This window comes from Gekko japonicus, unplaced genomic scaffold, assembly GCF_001447785.1.
Source record: "Gekko japonicus isolate JY-2015 unplaced genomic scaffold, Gekko_japonicus_V1.1 scaffold36, whole genome shotgun sequence".
NCBI lineage: Eukaryota > Metazoa > Chordata > Lepidosauria > Squamata > Gekkonidae > Gekko > Gekko japonicus.
This window is the reverse complement of record NW_015164182.1, coordinates 2,426,652-2,440,640: the sequence shown is the minus strand read 5'-3', so window position 1 is coordinate 2,440,640 and position 13,989 is coordinate 2,426,652. Positions and strand designations below refer to the sequence as shown.

Genomic DNA, 13,989 nt, shown 5'->3' with positions numbered 1-13,989 from the left:
CAACTGGTCAGAGGGTTATGGGGAAGGCACAGTAACGCAAGAGGAAAAATGCAGCCTTGTGCATCTACCAGGAGTTCTTTCCAAAAGTGACAAAGGGTAGCTCTAGGAATTGCCTAGCACCACCCAGAAATGAATCCTAGAGCTACCCTTTATCACCTGTTTAAGTACAGGAGGCTGCATTTAAAAAAATATCTCCCACCACTCCTTTCTGGAAGTCTAGGTAAACAACATCTATTGGGTCACCCTTGCCCACATGTTTATTCACCCCTTCAGAGCACTTTAACAGGTTAGTGAGACAAGATCTTCCCTTACAGAATCCATGCTGATTCTTCCTCAATAGCTTCTGTTCATCAAAACTTAAAAATGGACTTTAAAATGGTCCCCCCCACCCCACGATCAACAAAAGTGCATTGAAACACCATCTGCTATGTCTGTCTTCGAATGCAGACTGCCGAACGCTACAGTAAATTTTGTCTGTCCAAGCCTAAGTTCCATACCCCGATGATATTACTGAACTCCAGATGCCTCCCAACAGATGGGCTGCCTTTTAGCAGTTTGAGGTGGCCACTTATTGGTTTCTGAGGAAGGTAAGGCCAACCAGAGGTTAAAAAAGAGAGGACAGCAATGTTTCGCTATAGGCAGTCTGGTTCCCTTCTGCCTTAAGGTGGCTGCTGTAGATGAAACTTCTGGTGACTACTGGTTGGCTTAACTGGTTAGCTAGCCCATCTTTTAGAACAGGCATCTTTCGGGGAGCTGGTGGCAGCATACATGGTTTTTGCCCCCATTTGATGCTGTGAGGCTGATTAACCTCACCCACGGTCACTCAGTGAGCTTCCTAGGAAAGCAGGAATTGGAACCCTAGTCTCCCCATCATTTAGCAAGCACAATTATGGCACACTGGCTTTTTCATGGATATGAAGAGGTCACACAAGCCCTTTTCATCCTCTGATGCTGAGCTGACTCACCTTCTCGCCTTTGGCTCCTGTATCTCCACCGTCCCCTTTGCTGCCTCGACTGCCCTAAAAATAAACAAGGAGTCAGTTCCCGCAGAGTTTGGAATATAAATGTGTGTGTTCATGGGGGGATCCGGGGGGTCTTCCCAAGACCAGTGTTGCAGCACAGAGATGCATCACAGAATGCTTATTTTGGTTCCTGTTTGATTGACTGTTTGTGTAAAATAGGTATTAGACATGTGCATTCAGGTATTAACCAAGAAAGATGTCAACTGAATTCCCTCTTCTCTACCATATTACTGTACCAAATGTGATGTAATAATTCACAGCTTCTGGAAACCTTTGAAATGTTCACAATAATTTGTACCAGCTTCTTGTCTTGTCTACTTTTCAGACTTGCATAAAGCAAAGGGCAGATAGCAAGGGAAAAAGAGAAGCTCAGCAGAGAAGTGGCAGAGGAGTGTTTTAACCAGAAGAGTTGGCAGATGTTCCCAGTAAAGTGGATCTTCCAAATAGGTGCTTCTGTGCATGATATTTCCACTTTCTGCTAATGATTGCATATCCTAGCTGGCTTGGGGAGACTTTCCTTGATTCCATTTATGAAGAACTGGGACATGTCTGCTACTATTACATTCTCTGCTCTGTCACTGCACCCACCTGTCTTCCAGGACAAGCATTTTGCTTGTATTCTGTGATGGCAGACTTTGCAAACTGGGGTGGGAGGGAATGAAGGCAGAGACTACATCTTACCCAACTCTCATGACAGATGGCAGGTGAGAGAGATGCAAATACCTTGCTTGTAACCTTTGGTAAACAGGGAGGCTGAAGGGGAGGATATAGGCAAATGCCCACCTGCCCGTCTGTTAAAGATGGGGACAAACCAAACAGGATGTGAGATCTATAGCCGAGAAGGATCTGAAACCACCCTACATGAGAGATCAGTAGTGTGGGCCAAATTTCTGAGATATCTTGCCATCTTTATTTAAAAGCAACAGCTGAACCTATTTGGACTGGGAGGAGACAGACACACTGTAGTGCATTGAAAAGCATTGAGTGGTAATTTCTTTAAACTTGAAATAACCTTAAAAGGAATAAAAATAATCCTGAGGTCTAAAACATGCAGGACCATAACATGGCACAAATCCACAATTTCTAACAAGATGAATACATCACACGAGGCAAAGAAATGGGCACCTAGGCTCCTTCACACCAAGATTTTAACTGTGAATAGTTTGTGAAACCAGCATGCAAATCCTAGCTTGCCTCAACAAATGCTGGGTTTGTCACCTCTGCTGTTAACTCTGTAGCCAGGGAGTGTGTGAAGGTGACACAAGGGGGCAAGCCAAGGTGAAGCTGGGATGTCAGTATCCATACATCATCCAAGCTAGCCAAGTTCAGTCAAACATCTTCAAACCCTGGTTTTGGATGCTGGCTTGGCAGATCCCAGCTCATGAAAATTAGCAGAGTGGCCTGTGTTCAGTCAGATCTACAAATCATAGGTTGTTTAATTAAATCATGGTTTCATGTGCAATATTTCAATCTGAATTAATTTAAGCTTTCAGTATTTATTATTATTTATTACCACAGGAATCAACAATCTGATCTATGTCTACCATCTGGTCTCAAAAGACTATGAACTCATCAACTCCCCCACCAACTTCACATGCTGTTATTGCTGCTATGAAGCGGAACACATGAAGCTACCTGATACTTAATCAGACCCTTGGTCCATCAAGGTCCGTACTGTCTACTCTGGCTGGCAGCAGCTCTCCAAGGTAGGGGTCTTTCACATAATCTGCTACCTGGTCCTTCCAACTAGAGATGCTGGAGATTGAACCTGAGACCTTCTGCATGCTAAGCAGATGCTCTACCACTGAGCCACCGTCCCTCTCCAAGGTGTTGATTACACAGCCACTTCCTCTGCTATTCTGAACACAAAATCCAGTTACAGGTGTGAACCCACAGAGCTATTGCCCTCTCTGCCCCCCCCATTCTTATACTCACAGGTTTTCCTGTGAGTCCTACAGGTCCAATATCTCCCTAGGGAACAGAGAAAAACATGTGCGTTATTGAAGGAGGACAAGAAACAATGGTAATTCTTAAATGCTTGGCTGTCCTGAAAAACAAAGTCTATAGCTAATCTGTTTCCATGATCTGTGTATGAATTTTGTAGGGAGTAATCTTAGGCAGGTCTATGCAGAAGTCATTCCTATTTTATTCAACATAACTCACTCCCAGAAAAGCATTCTTCAGATTGCAGCCACCCTTGCTGAAGTTAAGCAAGTGGGTTTAGTCGTTGTCTACATGGGACACTACATACACACTTTGATTTCTTTATGAGAAAATGGTATATTATAGGGGGGGGGGAGAAAGGTGGGATAGGACTTAGGGTTGCCAACTTCCAGGAAGCACCTGGAGATATCACACCATTACAATTGATCTCCAGATGACGAAGATCAGTTCCCCTGGAGAAAATGGCTGCTTTGGAAGGTGGATTCTATAGAATTATACCCTGCTGATGAGCTTCTTCTTCCCAAACCCTGACCTCCACAAGCTCCACCCTTGAAATTTCCAGGTATTTCCCAACCCAGAGGTGGCAACCCTGATAGAAACGGAAACATATAAAATCTGAATCCACCAGAGGCACTTGCCTCTCTCATTTCATCCCAGAAATAAGTGTGTGACCATAAAGTGTGTAAACATGGGAGTGAAAGTATGGAATCACATGACACTAGGGATTATTTAACACACAATGATCTTTAGTTGGTTTCACTGTCAGAGAGCTTTGAAAAGGAACTTGTGGGAATGTGTTTTTGAGCAGAGGGATCAAGATTTCTAAACACCCATGTAAAACTACAGCTCCCAGAGTCCTTTGCAGGAAGCTACATCCAGCCATCAGGCCATTTCTACATGGGATATCTGTCTCCTGTTCATCGCTGTTGGGAGGTAGGCTTTTTTCTTGCTTCTCCACAACACCATGGTGCATTTGTGCACTTCCTGTGGTTTCCCTGGCTTTTCTATGAAGTTTCCCAATCCTGCTTTGCTGTGAAGTTTTAGGAAGGATCGCAGTAAAATCTGGATGGCTGCTGTGCAGACAAGAAAGTTTGGATTTTAAGCAGCAATTGAATATGGTTATCTATATATATATATATAAGCCCAACGTGTTGGCACTTTCTGGCTCTCCCATTGGCTGTGCTGTGCGCTCCATCAGCCATTGGCTCATCAACCGCCACTCAAGAGTACTCATGTGCCATTGGCTGGGTGCTGGGTCCACTCCTCTCCCCCGGCCACTGCCAGCCTGGCCACTTCCTTGCAATGCTCCCTCTAAGCTCTGGAGTCTTGTGAGCAAAAATTTTACTTTGTGAGCATTTCGCATGATGCATATAAATTAAATAAGCAGGGTGACAATATACATCCTTGTCATACTCCTTTTCCAGTGCTAAACCAATCAGTTGTTCCATATCTGGTTCTAACTGTCGCTTCTTGACCCTTATAGAGGGTCTCAGGACATGTGAGGTGGTCTGGTACTCCCATCTCTTTAAGGACTTGCCATAGTTTGTTGTGATCCACACAATCAAAGGCTTTAACGTAGTCAATGAAGCAGAAGTAGATGTTTTTCTGGTACTCCCTTGCTTTCTCCATAATCCACCGAATGTTGGCAATTTGATCTCTAGTTCCTCTACCTCTTTGAAACCTCGCTTGTACTTCTGGCAGTTCTTTATCCACATACTGCTAAAGCCTAACTTGTAGGATCTTGAACATGAACTTGCTAGCATGTGAAATGAGTGCAATTGTGCAATAGTTTGAAGATTCCTTGGCATTGCCCTTCTTTGGGATTGGAATGTAAACTGACCTTTTCCAATCCTGTGGCCACTGTTGCATTTTCCAAATTTGCTGGTATATTGAGTGCAGCACTTTAACAGCATCATATTTTAAAACTTTGAATAGCTCAGCTGGGATACCATCACCTTCGCTAGCTTTGTTGTTAGTAATGCAGCAAAAAGGCCCATTTGACTTCACACTCCAGGAAGTCAAACCTGAATAGCCGAGTGGTTTCCCCAACTTTCTTCAGTTTAAGCCTGAATTTTGCAATGAGTAGCTCATGATCTGAGCCACAGTCAGCTCCAGGTCTTGTTTTTATTGACTGTATAGCGCTTCTCCATCCTTGACTGCAAATGATATAATCCATCTGATTTTGGTGTTGCCCATCTGGTGATGTCCACGTGTAGGTTGTTGGAAGGTTGCTGGAAGACAGTGTTTGCTATGACCAGTGTGTTCTCTTGACAAAACTCTGTTAGCCTTTGCCCGGCTTCATTTTGTTCTTGAAGGCCAAACTTGTCCATTATTCTAGTTACATTTTGACTTCCTACTTTAGCATTCCAGTCCCCTGTGATGATAAGAACATCTTTTTTTGGTGTTACTTCTAGGAGGTGTTATAGGTCTTCATAGAACCAGTTCACTTCAGCCTCTTCTTTGTCAGTGGTTGGGGCATAGACTTGGATTACTGTGATGTTGGTTTGCCTTGGATTGCCTTGGTTTGCCTTGGATTTGGACCAAGATCATTTCGTCATTTTTGAGATTCTCAGCTTCTATTTTCCTTTTAAAAAGTGCCTGATGATGCCAAGGTGGAAAATGGTGTGTGTGTGGGGGGGGGGGGGCTGAGGCAAGAAAAAGAGCACCAGTGTAGGTAGGACCATCAAAAAATGCACATCTTCCTGTTCACATGGAAATAAAGGTATTTGGACTGCAGTCTTTCCCAAAAGATTATATCAAATCAGGTTTGGGAAAGATCAGAGCAACATGAGGTAAAAACATGTAAAGGGGATGACACGGTATGGATGCATAGCTGGAAACTACTGGAACGGTTGTGGATGGAGATATGGGGGGTATGATGCCAGCTGCAGCACTATGTCACTTAAAGTAAAATCCCAGAAGTGACATAGGATAGCTCTATGAATTGCCATAGAGTTTCCAGCAATTCCACCGTACGTCAATTCTGAGTTTTTATCGTAAGTGACATAGCACTGCACACAATGCTGTATCTCCCACCACCACTCAGAATTGCAGAGGGCAATGGGAGCTGGAGTTGGGGGTAGGGGTGTGCACAAAAATAACTTTTTTCCAAATTCGGGTGTACTGGACCCAAAAACATTGCTATTTCCCAATATTCCTGAATCCCAGTATTCGTTTAGTATTCGGATTTGGGTAAATATTTGGGAAACCTGAATTTTTTCAGCTCCATTATACCCTATACCTCCAAGTTTTAAAAAGATCGGACGGGGGGGGGGTCCAATTCAATGGAGGTAAAAAAAGGCATTTAAAAAGCCTGTGGTCTCTTTAAATGCCTTCTGAGTTCAGTCCCTCAGTTGTGCCACCGCAGTGGCAGTGCGGCTTGGAGAAGGCATTTAAAGAGACCGAGATCTCTTTAAATGTCTTCTCCAAGCAATACCACTGCCGCGGTGCAACTCAGGGAGTGAAGTCAGAAGGCATTTAAAGAGATCTCAGTTTCTTTAAATACCTTCTCCAAGTTGTGCTGGCAGAGCAACTCAGGGAGAGAACTCAGAAGGCATTTAAAGGGATTGCAATAACTTTAAATGACTTTTGAGTTCACTTGCTGAGCCGTACCACTGCAGCAGCAGTGGCACAGCTTGGAGAAGGCATTTAAAGGGACTGCAATCACTTTAAATGCCTTATCGGTATAGCTGAATGCACCTAAATAAAAGCCAAAAAACATGGCTGTTTTGGGGCTCAATTATATGGGGGCCAAATACTGATCTCTCGTATTTTTCGGGTATTTATTTGGTTCAGTTTATACCAAATGCACAAGCCTAGTTGGGGGATCCCCTACCACAAACTGGGAAATGAGAACTCTATGTGGATGAACTCACATCGACCTCTAATTGGTTTTTACTTGCAGGGATAAATTAAGGTTTTGGGAGTCTCCATGGTAACCTGGAAGTCCGTCTTACCTTTTCTCCTTTGATTCCAGCTGGCCCTGGAGGGCCGGATTTGCCCTGTAAAAGAACCAAAAACCATCTTAATAAATTAAGGAGCCAGCAGAAAGATTGGGGGGTGGAGGAGCCCTGGATGCTATTCCTGGTCCTTCAAACAAAGCTAACTGTTACTGTTTTTCCTATCAAAACTGGGAACTGCAGGTTTGCAGAGTTAATCAGAATTCTTCGTCAGCCTTGTCACTGAATTGAATTGCTATTTATTAATAGAGAGATTGAAGAAGAAGAGAAGAGATTGGATTTATACCCTGCCCTCGACTACCCAAAGGTGTCTCAGAGCGGCTTACAAACTCCTTTCCCTCCCCCTCCCCACAACAGGCACCCTTTGAGGTAGGTGGTGCTGAGAGATCTCTGACAGAAACTGCTCTTTTTCAAGAACAGCTGTGCCAGAACTATGGCTTGTCCAAGGTCATCCAGCAGGTGCAAGTGGAGGAGTGGGGAAATCAAACCTGGTTCTCCCAGATTAGAGTCCACGCACTTAACCACTACACCAAACTTGGAATGATTAGTTAATCCTGTGGACTGGAGTTGCCCATTGATTCTGAGACATTTCCCTTACAGCAATGAGGACTAGAAACTATGGGTGCTAGCACACATTCCCACTCCTGCACTGCTTTTTCTCCCTTCCCTACTCCTCCTAAGCCCTTTGCCCTTTTCAGATGTTCAGTTGTGGCATTCATACCCACATAACAGGAGTGCATGCTATATGCAACCCTTCCAATATTGTTATTTTGTATGAATGGGGCAACTCATTATTTTACATGTATATACAGCTTTGGCTTACATGAACTCACACCCACAAAAATCTGAGGTACCACTGCTGTGTACCGAAGCTGTATGCACATGGAAAATATGCTCTTTGCTTCATTCACACAAAATGGTGACAGAACATATCAGGAGCCCCACATATACCACTTGCTCCCATTAGCCACTGTTGGATGCTCCCACTACCCACCAGTGGATGTAGTGACGGCCATGAGCACAGATGTCTTTAAAAGAGGCTTAGATTCATAGAGGAGAGGTCCATCAATGGCAACTAGCCATGGAGACTAAAGGGAACCTCCAAACTCAGAGGCAGCAACCCTCTGAATATCAATGCTAGAAGGCAACATCAAGGGGAGGCCTTGGCTCTATGCCCTGTTTGTTGGCCCTCTAGATGAACTGCTTGACCAGTGTGTGAAACAGGATGCTGGACTAGATGGACCACTGGGCTGATCTAGCAGGGCTCTACTTATCTTCTTATGGAGCTCCTAAACGGAACACAGAGAAAAGGGGATTTTGGTAGAACTCTTAACTACAGTCTTGGAAGATGGCCCAACACTTACCGGTGGCCCTCCTTCTTCTTTGGGCCCTTCTTTTCCTGGAGACACCAATGTGGATGCAAGGGTCATGGGGCTGCATGAAAGACATGGCTCACCCTTACAGGAAAAGACAGCCAGTTATCAATGAAAATAGTTCTTGAGGAAGGAGGAACAGGGAAAACAGAACTGCATCTTATAGAGGAGTAGCATGACAGCGTCGCAAGGGACATGAGCCCAAGCATAGGAAGTTGCTTACAAGTTATCATCATGTATTAGTATTTTTGTAGGGCCATCTATGTAGCCCTTTACAGAGCAGAACAGTTAGATTAAAGTCCAGTAGCACCTTAGAGACGTAACAAGATTTTCAGGGCATAAGCTTTTGAGAGTCAAAGCTCCCTTTGTCAGATACAAGTTGGATGGAGTCTTTGAATCCTTAATATCCCAGTCAGAAGGTGGGAGGGGTGTTGCAAAGAAGGGATTCAAGATGCAGAGGCACAAAGCACTTTGTAATCAGCTTGATTAGAACAGAGGGGAAATGCTTGGGGCAGAAAATTAGCATCTATAGTAAGATAACAATACTGTGTCCCCTTTCAGCCCTGGGAGGTCTATTGTTCTGAACTTGTGAATGAACTCCGTTAATCTCACATGTAATCTCTTCTTGAAGCATCTCTGTTTGAGGACTGCCTAGTACTTGGATGGGAGACCACCAAAGAAGACCATGGCTGTAGTGCAGAGGCAGGCAATGGCAAACCACCTCTGAACATCTCTTGCCTTGGAAACCCCATGAGGGTTTGCCATAAGTTGGCTGCGACTTGATGGAACTTTACATGAAGTTCAGCTCTGAGTTTTAAACTCACCATCCACTTATAGTGCTCTTATGATGTCTTTGGGAGAAGAATCCCATCTCCTGTGTTCAAACATACACGTGTACTGAAAGAGAATCTGATCACCTAAGCCGGTGAACACATCAGCAACTGCTCACTGAAATGGCTGCTGCTGGTATTCATACTCTTGCATTATTTCTCACAAAATACAGCACCATTTGCGCACCAACTTCCAAGCTCTTCATGTGCAAAGCCAAACATTTTGTTTAAGAGGTCAAATAATCTTGCATTTAAAATTGTGCTTAGCCCTGAACCTTTGTTTTGGTGCCTCCAGCTGCATATCTCAACCTAATTGACCTTATAGGGTTGTTGTGAGCATCAACTGGAATGGGGAAAACCACAAATGGCACCTTGACCTTCTTGGGGGATGGAGAATGGGATCCAAAAATGTAAAAAAACTAGCACAAAAAAGTAGTTAATGGAGAACTGTCCACAGCCTATTTTTCCAACTTTATCATCAGAGCCTGCTTCTTTGGTATGTGCATGTGAAAGAGACATAGAAAGATATGGGCTGATGGTGGTATAGGAAAAGAGGGTGGTGGGAAAAGACCACTGTGCCTGGACAATATCTGGAGTTAGTAAGGCAACAAAGATGACCAGAAAATAGGTTCTAGGGAGTGATCCAGATGGGCATATCAAGAGAAACAATCACCTACCTTCTCTCCTTTGATTCCATTGATCCCAGGATCTCCCTGAAAAATAAAAATAAAAGAGAATAGAGAGTCCTATAGAAGGCATTGGAACAGTTAATCTCCCTGGCAACTGGGAGAGGCCACTGGGGCTGGGGATGAAGGCCCTAGCAGGAGAAACATCTGCAGCATAAAGCGTTTTAGTTCAAACAACAGATGTGTTCAGGCCCACCAGAGTGTTTTGAGCATGCGAGCTGGGTGGAACTATATGGAATTCAGCACCTGGTGAAGCAGGAGAGCAATCTCTGCCACATATGCCTACTTCATGATGTGACTGCTCAATTGCTAAGCTGCTGAAATTGGCATTAAATGTGTTGCACGTGGGTGGAGCTGCAGACCAAACACACATCTGGCAGGGGCATATCTGAGCACACAAATGTCTAGCAGGGGTGTGTCTGAGCAAATACAGCTCTAGCAGGAGGCATGTTCAAGCAAACATACCTCTAGCAGGAGGCGTGTTCAAGCAAACATACCTCTAGCAGGGGATGTGTTTGAGCAAACACACCTCTACTTCACTCAGTGCCAAAATTTGCCCAGATCCACCCACTCCACATTCTCAACAGGCCACTTTGGGCCATGTGATCCCTCTCACATGGCGGCTGCTCCTAACAACTCATACAGAAGTAATTAATTCATGTAAGGGAAGTGAAGAAAAGCCCTGGAAGGGACAGTGTCTTTTGTGTACCGAGTACGACCGTGCATGCAGTGGGATCCACACGTGGCCATGCAAAGGGCCCAAGCTTTGCTCATAGAGACAATAGCCCGAACAGATCCTAGCACACACCTATCAGAGGGCTAGGATCCGAAAAGGGACCTATGGGACTCCAGTGCATTGTAAATAGCGTATCACGGGTGTGGGTGTGTGTTTGGGATGTGGTTTACATGGGGATATAAGCTGGCAACGGGCCAGACTAAGCATCTCCAGTTATCCTGTAACTTAATAAAGTATGAGCTGAAATCACTCCTCAATGCATCAGCCTCAGTACTCTATAGTGTCCATAACTCTTCTCAAAGGGAACAGAACCGCTAGCCCACATGATCCACACTTCTTAGCATGTTCAAGTGTATGTACTGTTGTACACCCTTTCTATGCCAGGGATTCCCAACACTGTCAAACCTCTGGGCACTTCTAGAACATGGGGAAGACATAGTAGGTGACCCAATAAAATGGTTGACATGGGGTGGTGGACCCTATCACAAAATGATGGGAGGTTCGAAGCTGAGCCTCCTCCTTCCAGTGAAGGCAGTTGTTTACAAAGGGCTGCTACGTAAAGATGTGGTGCTCCCTGAAGATGCAAAAGCAATGTTTCCTGGGATCTTTTTCAAGCCCTTCCTACTTAAGTGGATGAAAGCCAGGATTGGCTTTTTGGGGAAGAGATGCCTAGGGGAAGAAGCAAGCAGGTTCCAGGAAAACACTGGGGACCACAGATCTATGCATCACTTCCTGCATGCTGTCTTGTGAGAGGAAGGAAGTGCGACAATAGGACTGTACTCTGTCAGGTGTGCTTGCAATAGGACAAAAGCTGGCAGCACATCTGGTGACCTGCATGCCACTACCTACCTTTGACCATAGGAGGGAACTGCAAGGAGACATTCAAGTCTGCTTATACAAATAAGATAGGGAATGTATAGAGATCCCTGACCCCCACAAAAGCTTCCAGGTGAAGTATGTTCACTGAGCTCTCAGCAACTAGGAAACTTGTTCCTATTACGTGCAGGGTGCTCCCCCGCAACTTGGTCCTCAGCTGTATGGAAGTTGGATCAGGTACCTACCCTGTTGCCTTTGAGTCCTGGAGGGCCAGGCTGATCCTAGAGAGAGAGGGAGAGAGAGAGAGAGAGAGAAGAACTAAAAGTGAGTGAATAGGACTGCATAGGATTCCCAAAGCCCATGTCTTGCAACCACCCACCAATACACCTGGCTTCCCCAGCAAACCAGACAGAGAAACCTACCGATTTGCCTGGCTTCCCCGGTGGCCCAGGCTCCCCCTTGGGTCCCGGTTTCCCAGGGATGCTGACTGCATTGGTTAAACCTTCTGGTATGGTTGGACAAACTTCACATGGATCCCCCTGTTAAAAGAAATTCAGGATGGTCTTAGGAAAATGAAATGAAATGAAACCAAACAAAGGCCAATGGTTGCACAAAATAAAAATCTCTATTTCCATAAACAGAAAACTAAACTGTGTCAACAAATGTCTTGGGCTGGATCCCTGGGATCTGTTCCATGAATGGTGGTACTTCCTCCCAGCAAAAGGACCTTTTTCATAATAGAAGAAGTTCCAGTTCCCACCATGACTCAGGGGGCAGACAGCTGTTACCCTCATCCCCAAGCAAGCATTAACCATGGAGTTTCTCTCCTGATTATTTTTCTGGACTTGTCATCTCTGAACCTGGAGATCATCTAAGGCTCTGCTTTGATCCTGATGCTCACCTTTTCTCCCTTCAGGCCAGGACCTCCTGGTTTTCCCTGCAGAGAAAGAGGGGGAAAGTGAGGGAGACCAAGGAGATCAAATGTGCATAGAATATAAGGAGGTGTGACTACTTGTCCTAGTTGGAAATGAATCCCATGGAATTCCATAGAACCTACTCCTATGAAAGTGTATCCTAAACATATGGGGAAAGGGAAATTGGATGACACAGAGAGGTTATCCAGGTGGCATGCAAGGCCTATAACTGCCTCCTCTAACACTAAGACCCCTGTTGAATTAGTCTCCCCAGTTATGCCTAGATGGCTCTCTTTCTCCCAGTCAAGGGGTGGAGTGCTGAAGATCTTGCACCCTTCCTCTTTGGTTCCCAACAATAAAATGTTGGGGAAATTGGCAAAAATACTTAGATATTCAGAGTTTGCAATGGATCTTTGCTTCACTGGAGAGGAGGCATTTCTTTCTGTGTAAAAATCTTTATTTCTAAGGGAAGGGTACACAGGAAAAGCTACAAAATAAAAGACCTAAGGCTACATCTCTACAGCTACAGAACAGACTGACCACACGGTCCCACAACAACAACTGTAATGGAGATTCTTCTTCTTCTTGACCCCTAGAAGGAAATCACCTGAATATATTAACCAATGGTTATGAGTAAACAGACTTAGATTTCGCGGGCTTTATTTTCATTAGCTCTGAGCCAGGTTTCCCTTCCAGGTCAGTCTAAACAATAGCACACAAGGTAAATAGATGAACCCTATAATGACTGAATTAGACCTTGCAACACTCACATATTTCCAACATAAAGCACCTGCCAATTGCAACTTTATTAAAGAAAATGTAACACACACTCACATCTCTTAGGGCAGCCTGGTCTCCTGCTATGGGGTGGGGGGGATGTGTGGTGTTCCAACACTGCAACATCACTTCCACCATGACACCAGAAATGATGTTGTCATGTCACCGTGACACTCTAGGACTCCTATGAAATATCTGTCAACATCCATGTGTTCTATAAGTCTGGCTGTAGATCATATCAAACTGTTTGACAGCAGCTGACAGCTCAGAGTGTCAGTAGAGCTGGCTCCAACCGGTTCTGTCTAGTTGATAGCAGAGCTAATTAACAGTGACTCAGCATTGGGTCCTGATTGGACAATGCTAGTATAAATGTGATGCTGTACAATGTACTATCCTTCCTGATGGAAACCTGGTGTCTGTGTGAGCATTTTGTCGTTCTGTGCAATATCTTGGTGGAGGCTTATGTAAATAAATTGTATATAGTTTTACACTAAGCCTATAAGACGTACGTCTTCTTTGATACTCTCACACCACTCGCAACTTGCAGTGGGCGAGCACCGCGCAAACCTCGACAATATCACATATTTCAACTTCCCTGCCCACCTCCTTCTGGTTGACAGTATTCATCTGGCAACCCTATTCATCTCCAGTTGCAAACAGTCTATCCCGCTCTCCCCAAAATTTCTTCACACATCGAGGTGACCAAGATCCCAGGTAGGTGGAGCTTTGCAAACGAGGAGGTGGGGCTAAAGCATAAAGACAAGTATGATTCTGTCGCTGGGGCCACCACCTCCTACTAAATCCTTGAGAATACTCCCACTAGGGTTGCCAGGTCCTCTTTGGCCACTGGCGGAGGGTGGGGGGTAGGTTTGCCAGCTCCAGGTTGGAAAGCCCCTGGAGATTTAGGGTTGGAGCCTGAGGAGGACAGGGAC

General features: G+C 44.8%; 1 protein-coding gene across 1 annotated transcript in view; it reads right to left on the bottom strand.

The window, feature by feature from the left end:
- The window catches only part of COL16A1 (collagen, type XVI, alpha 1), a 213,974-nt gene that overhangs the window by 78,639 nt on the left and 121,346 nt on the right, over positions 1-13,989 (bottom strand). The window contains exons 21-28 of the mRNA XM_015408105.1: positions 12,268-12,303; positions 11,789-11,905; positions 11,612-11,647; positions 9,806-9,841; positions 8,290-8,382; positions 6,923-6,967; positions 2,958-2,993; positions 966-1,019 (exon numbers count right to left, since the gene is read on the bottom strand). Of these exons, the coding sequence (XP_015263591.1) occupies positions 966-1,019; positions 2,958-2,993; positions 6,923-6,967; positions 8,290-8,382; positions 9,806-9,841; positions 11,612-11,647; positions 11,789-11,905; positions 12,268-12,303 (453 nt within the window). The remainder of the gene's footprint in view (positions 1-965; positions 1,020-2,957; positions 2,994-6,922; positions 6,968-8,289; positions 8,383-9,805; positions 9,842-11,611; positions 11,648-11,788; positions 11,906-12,267; positions 12,304-13,989) is intronic.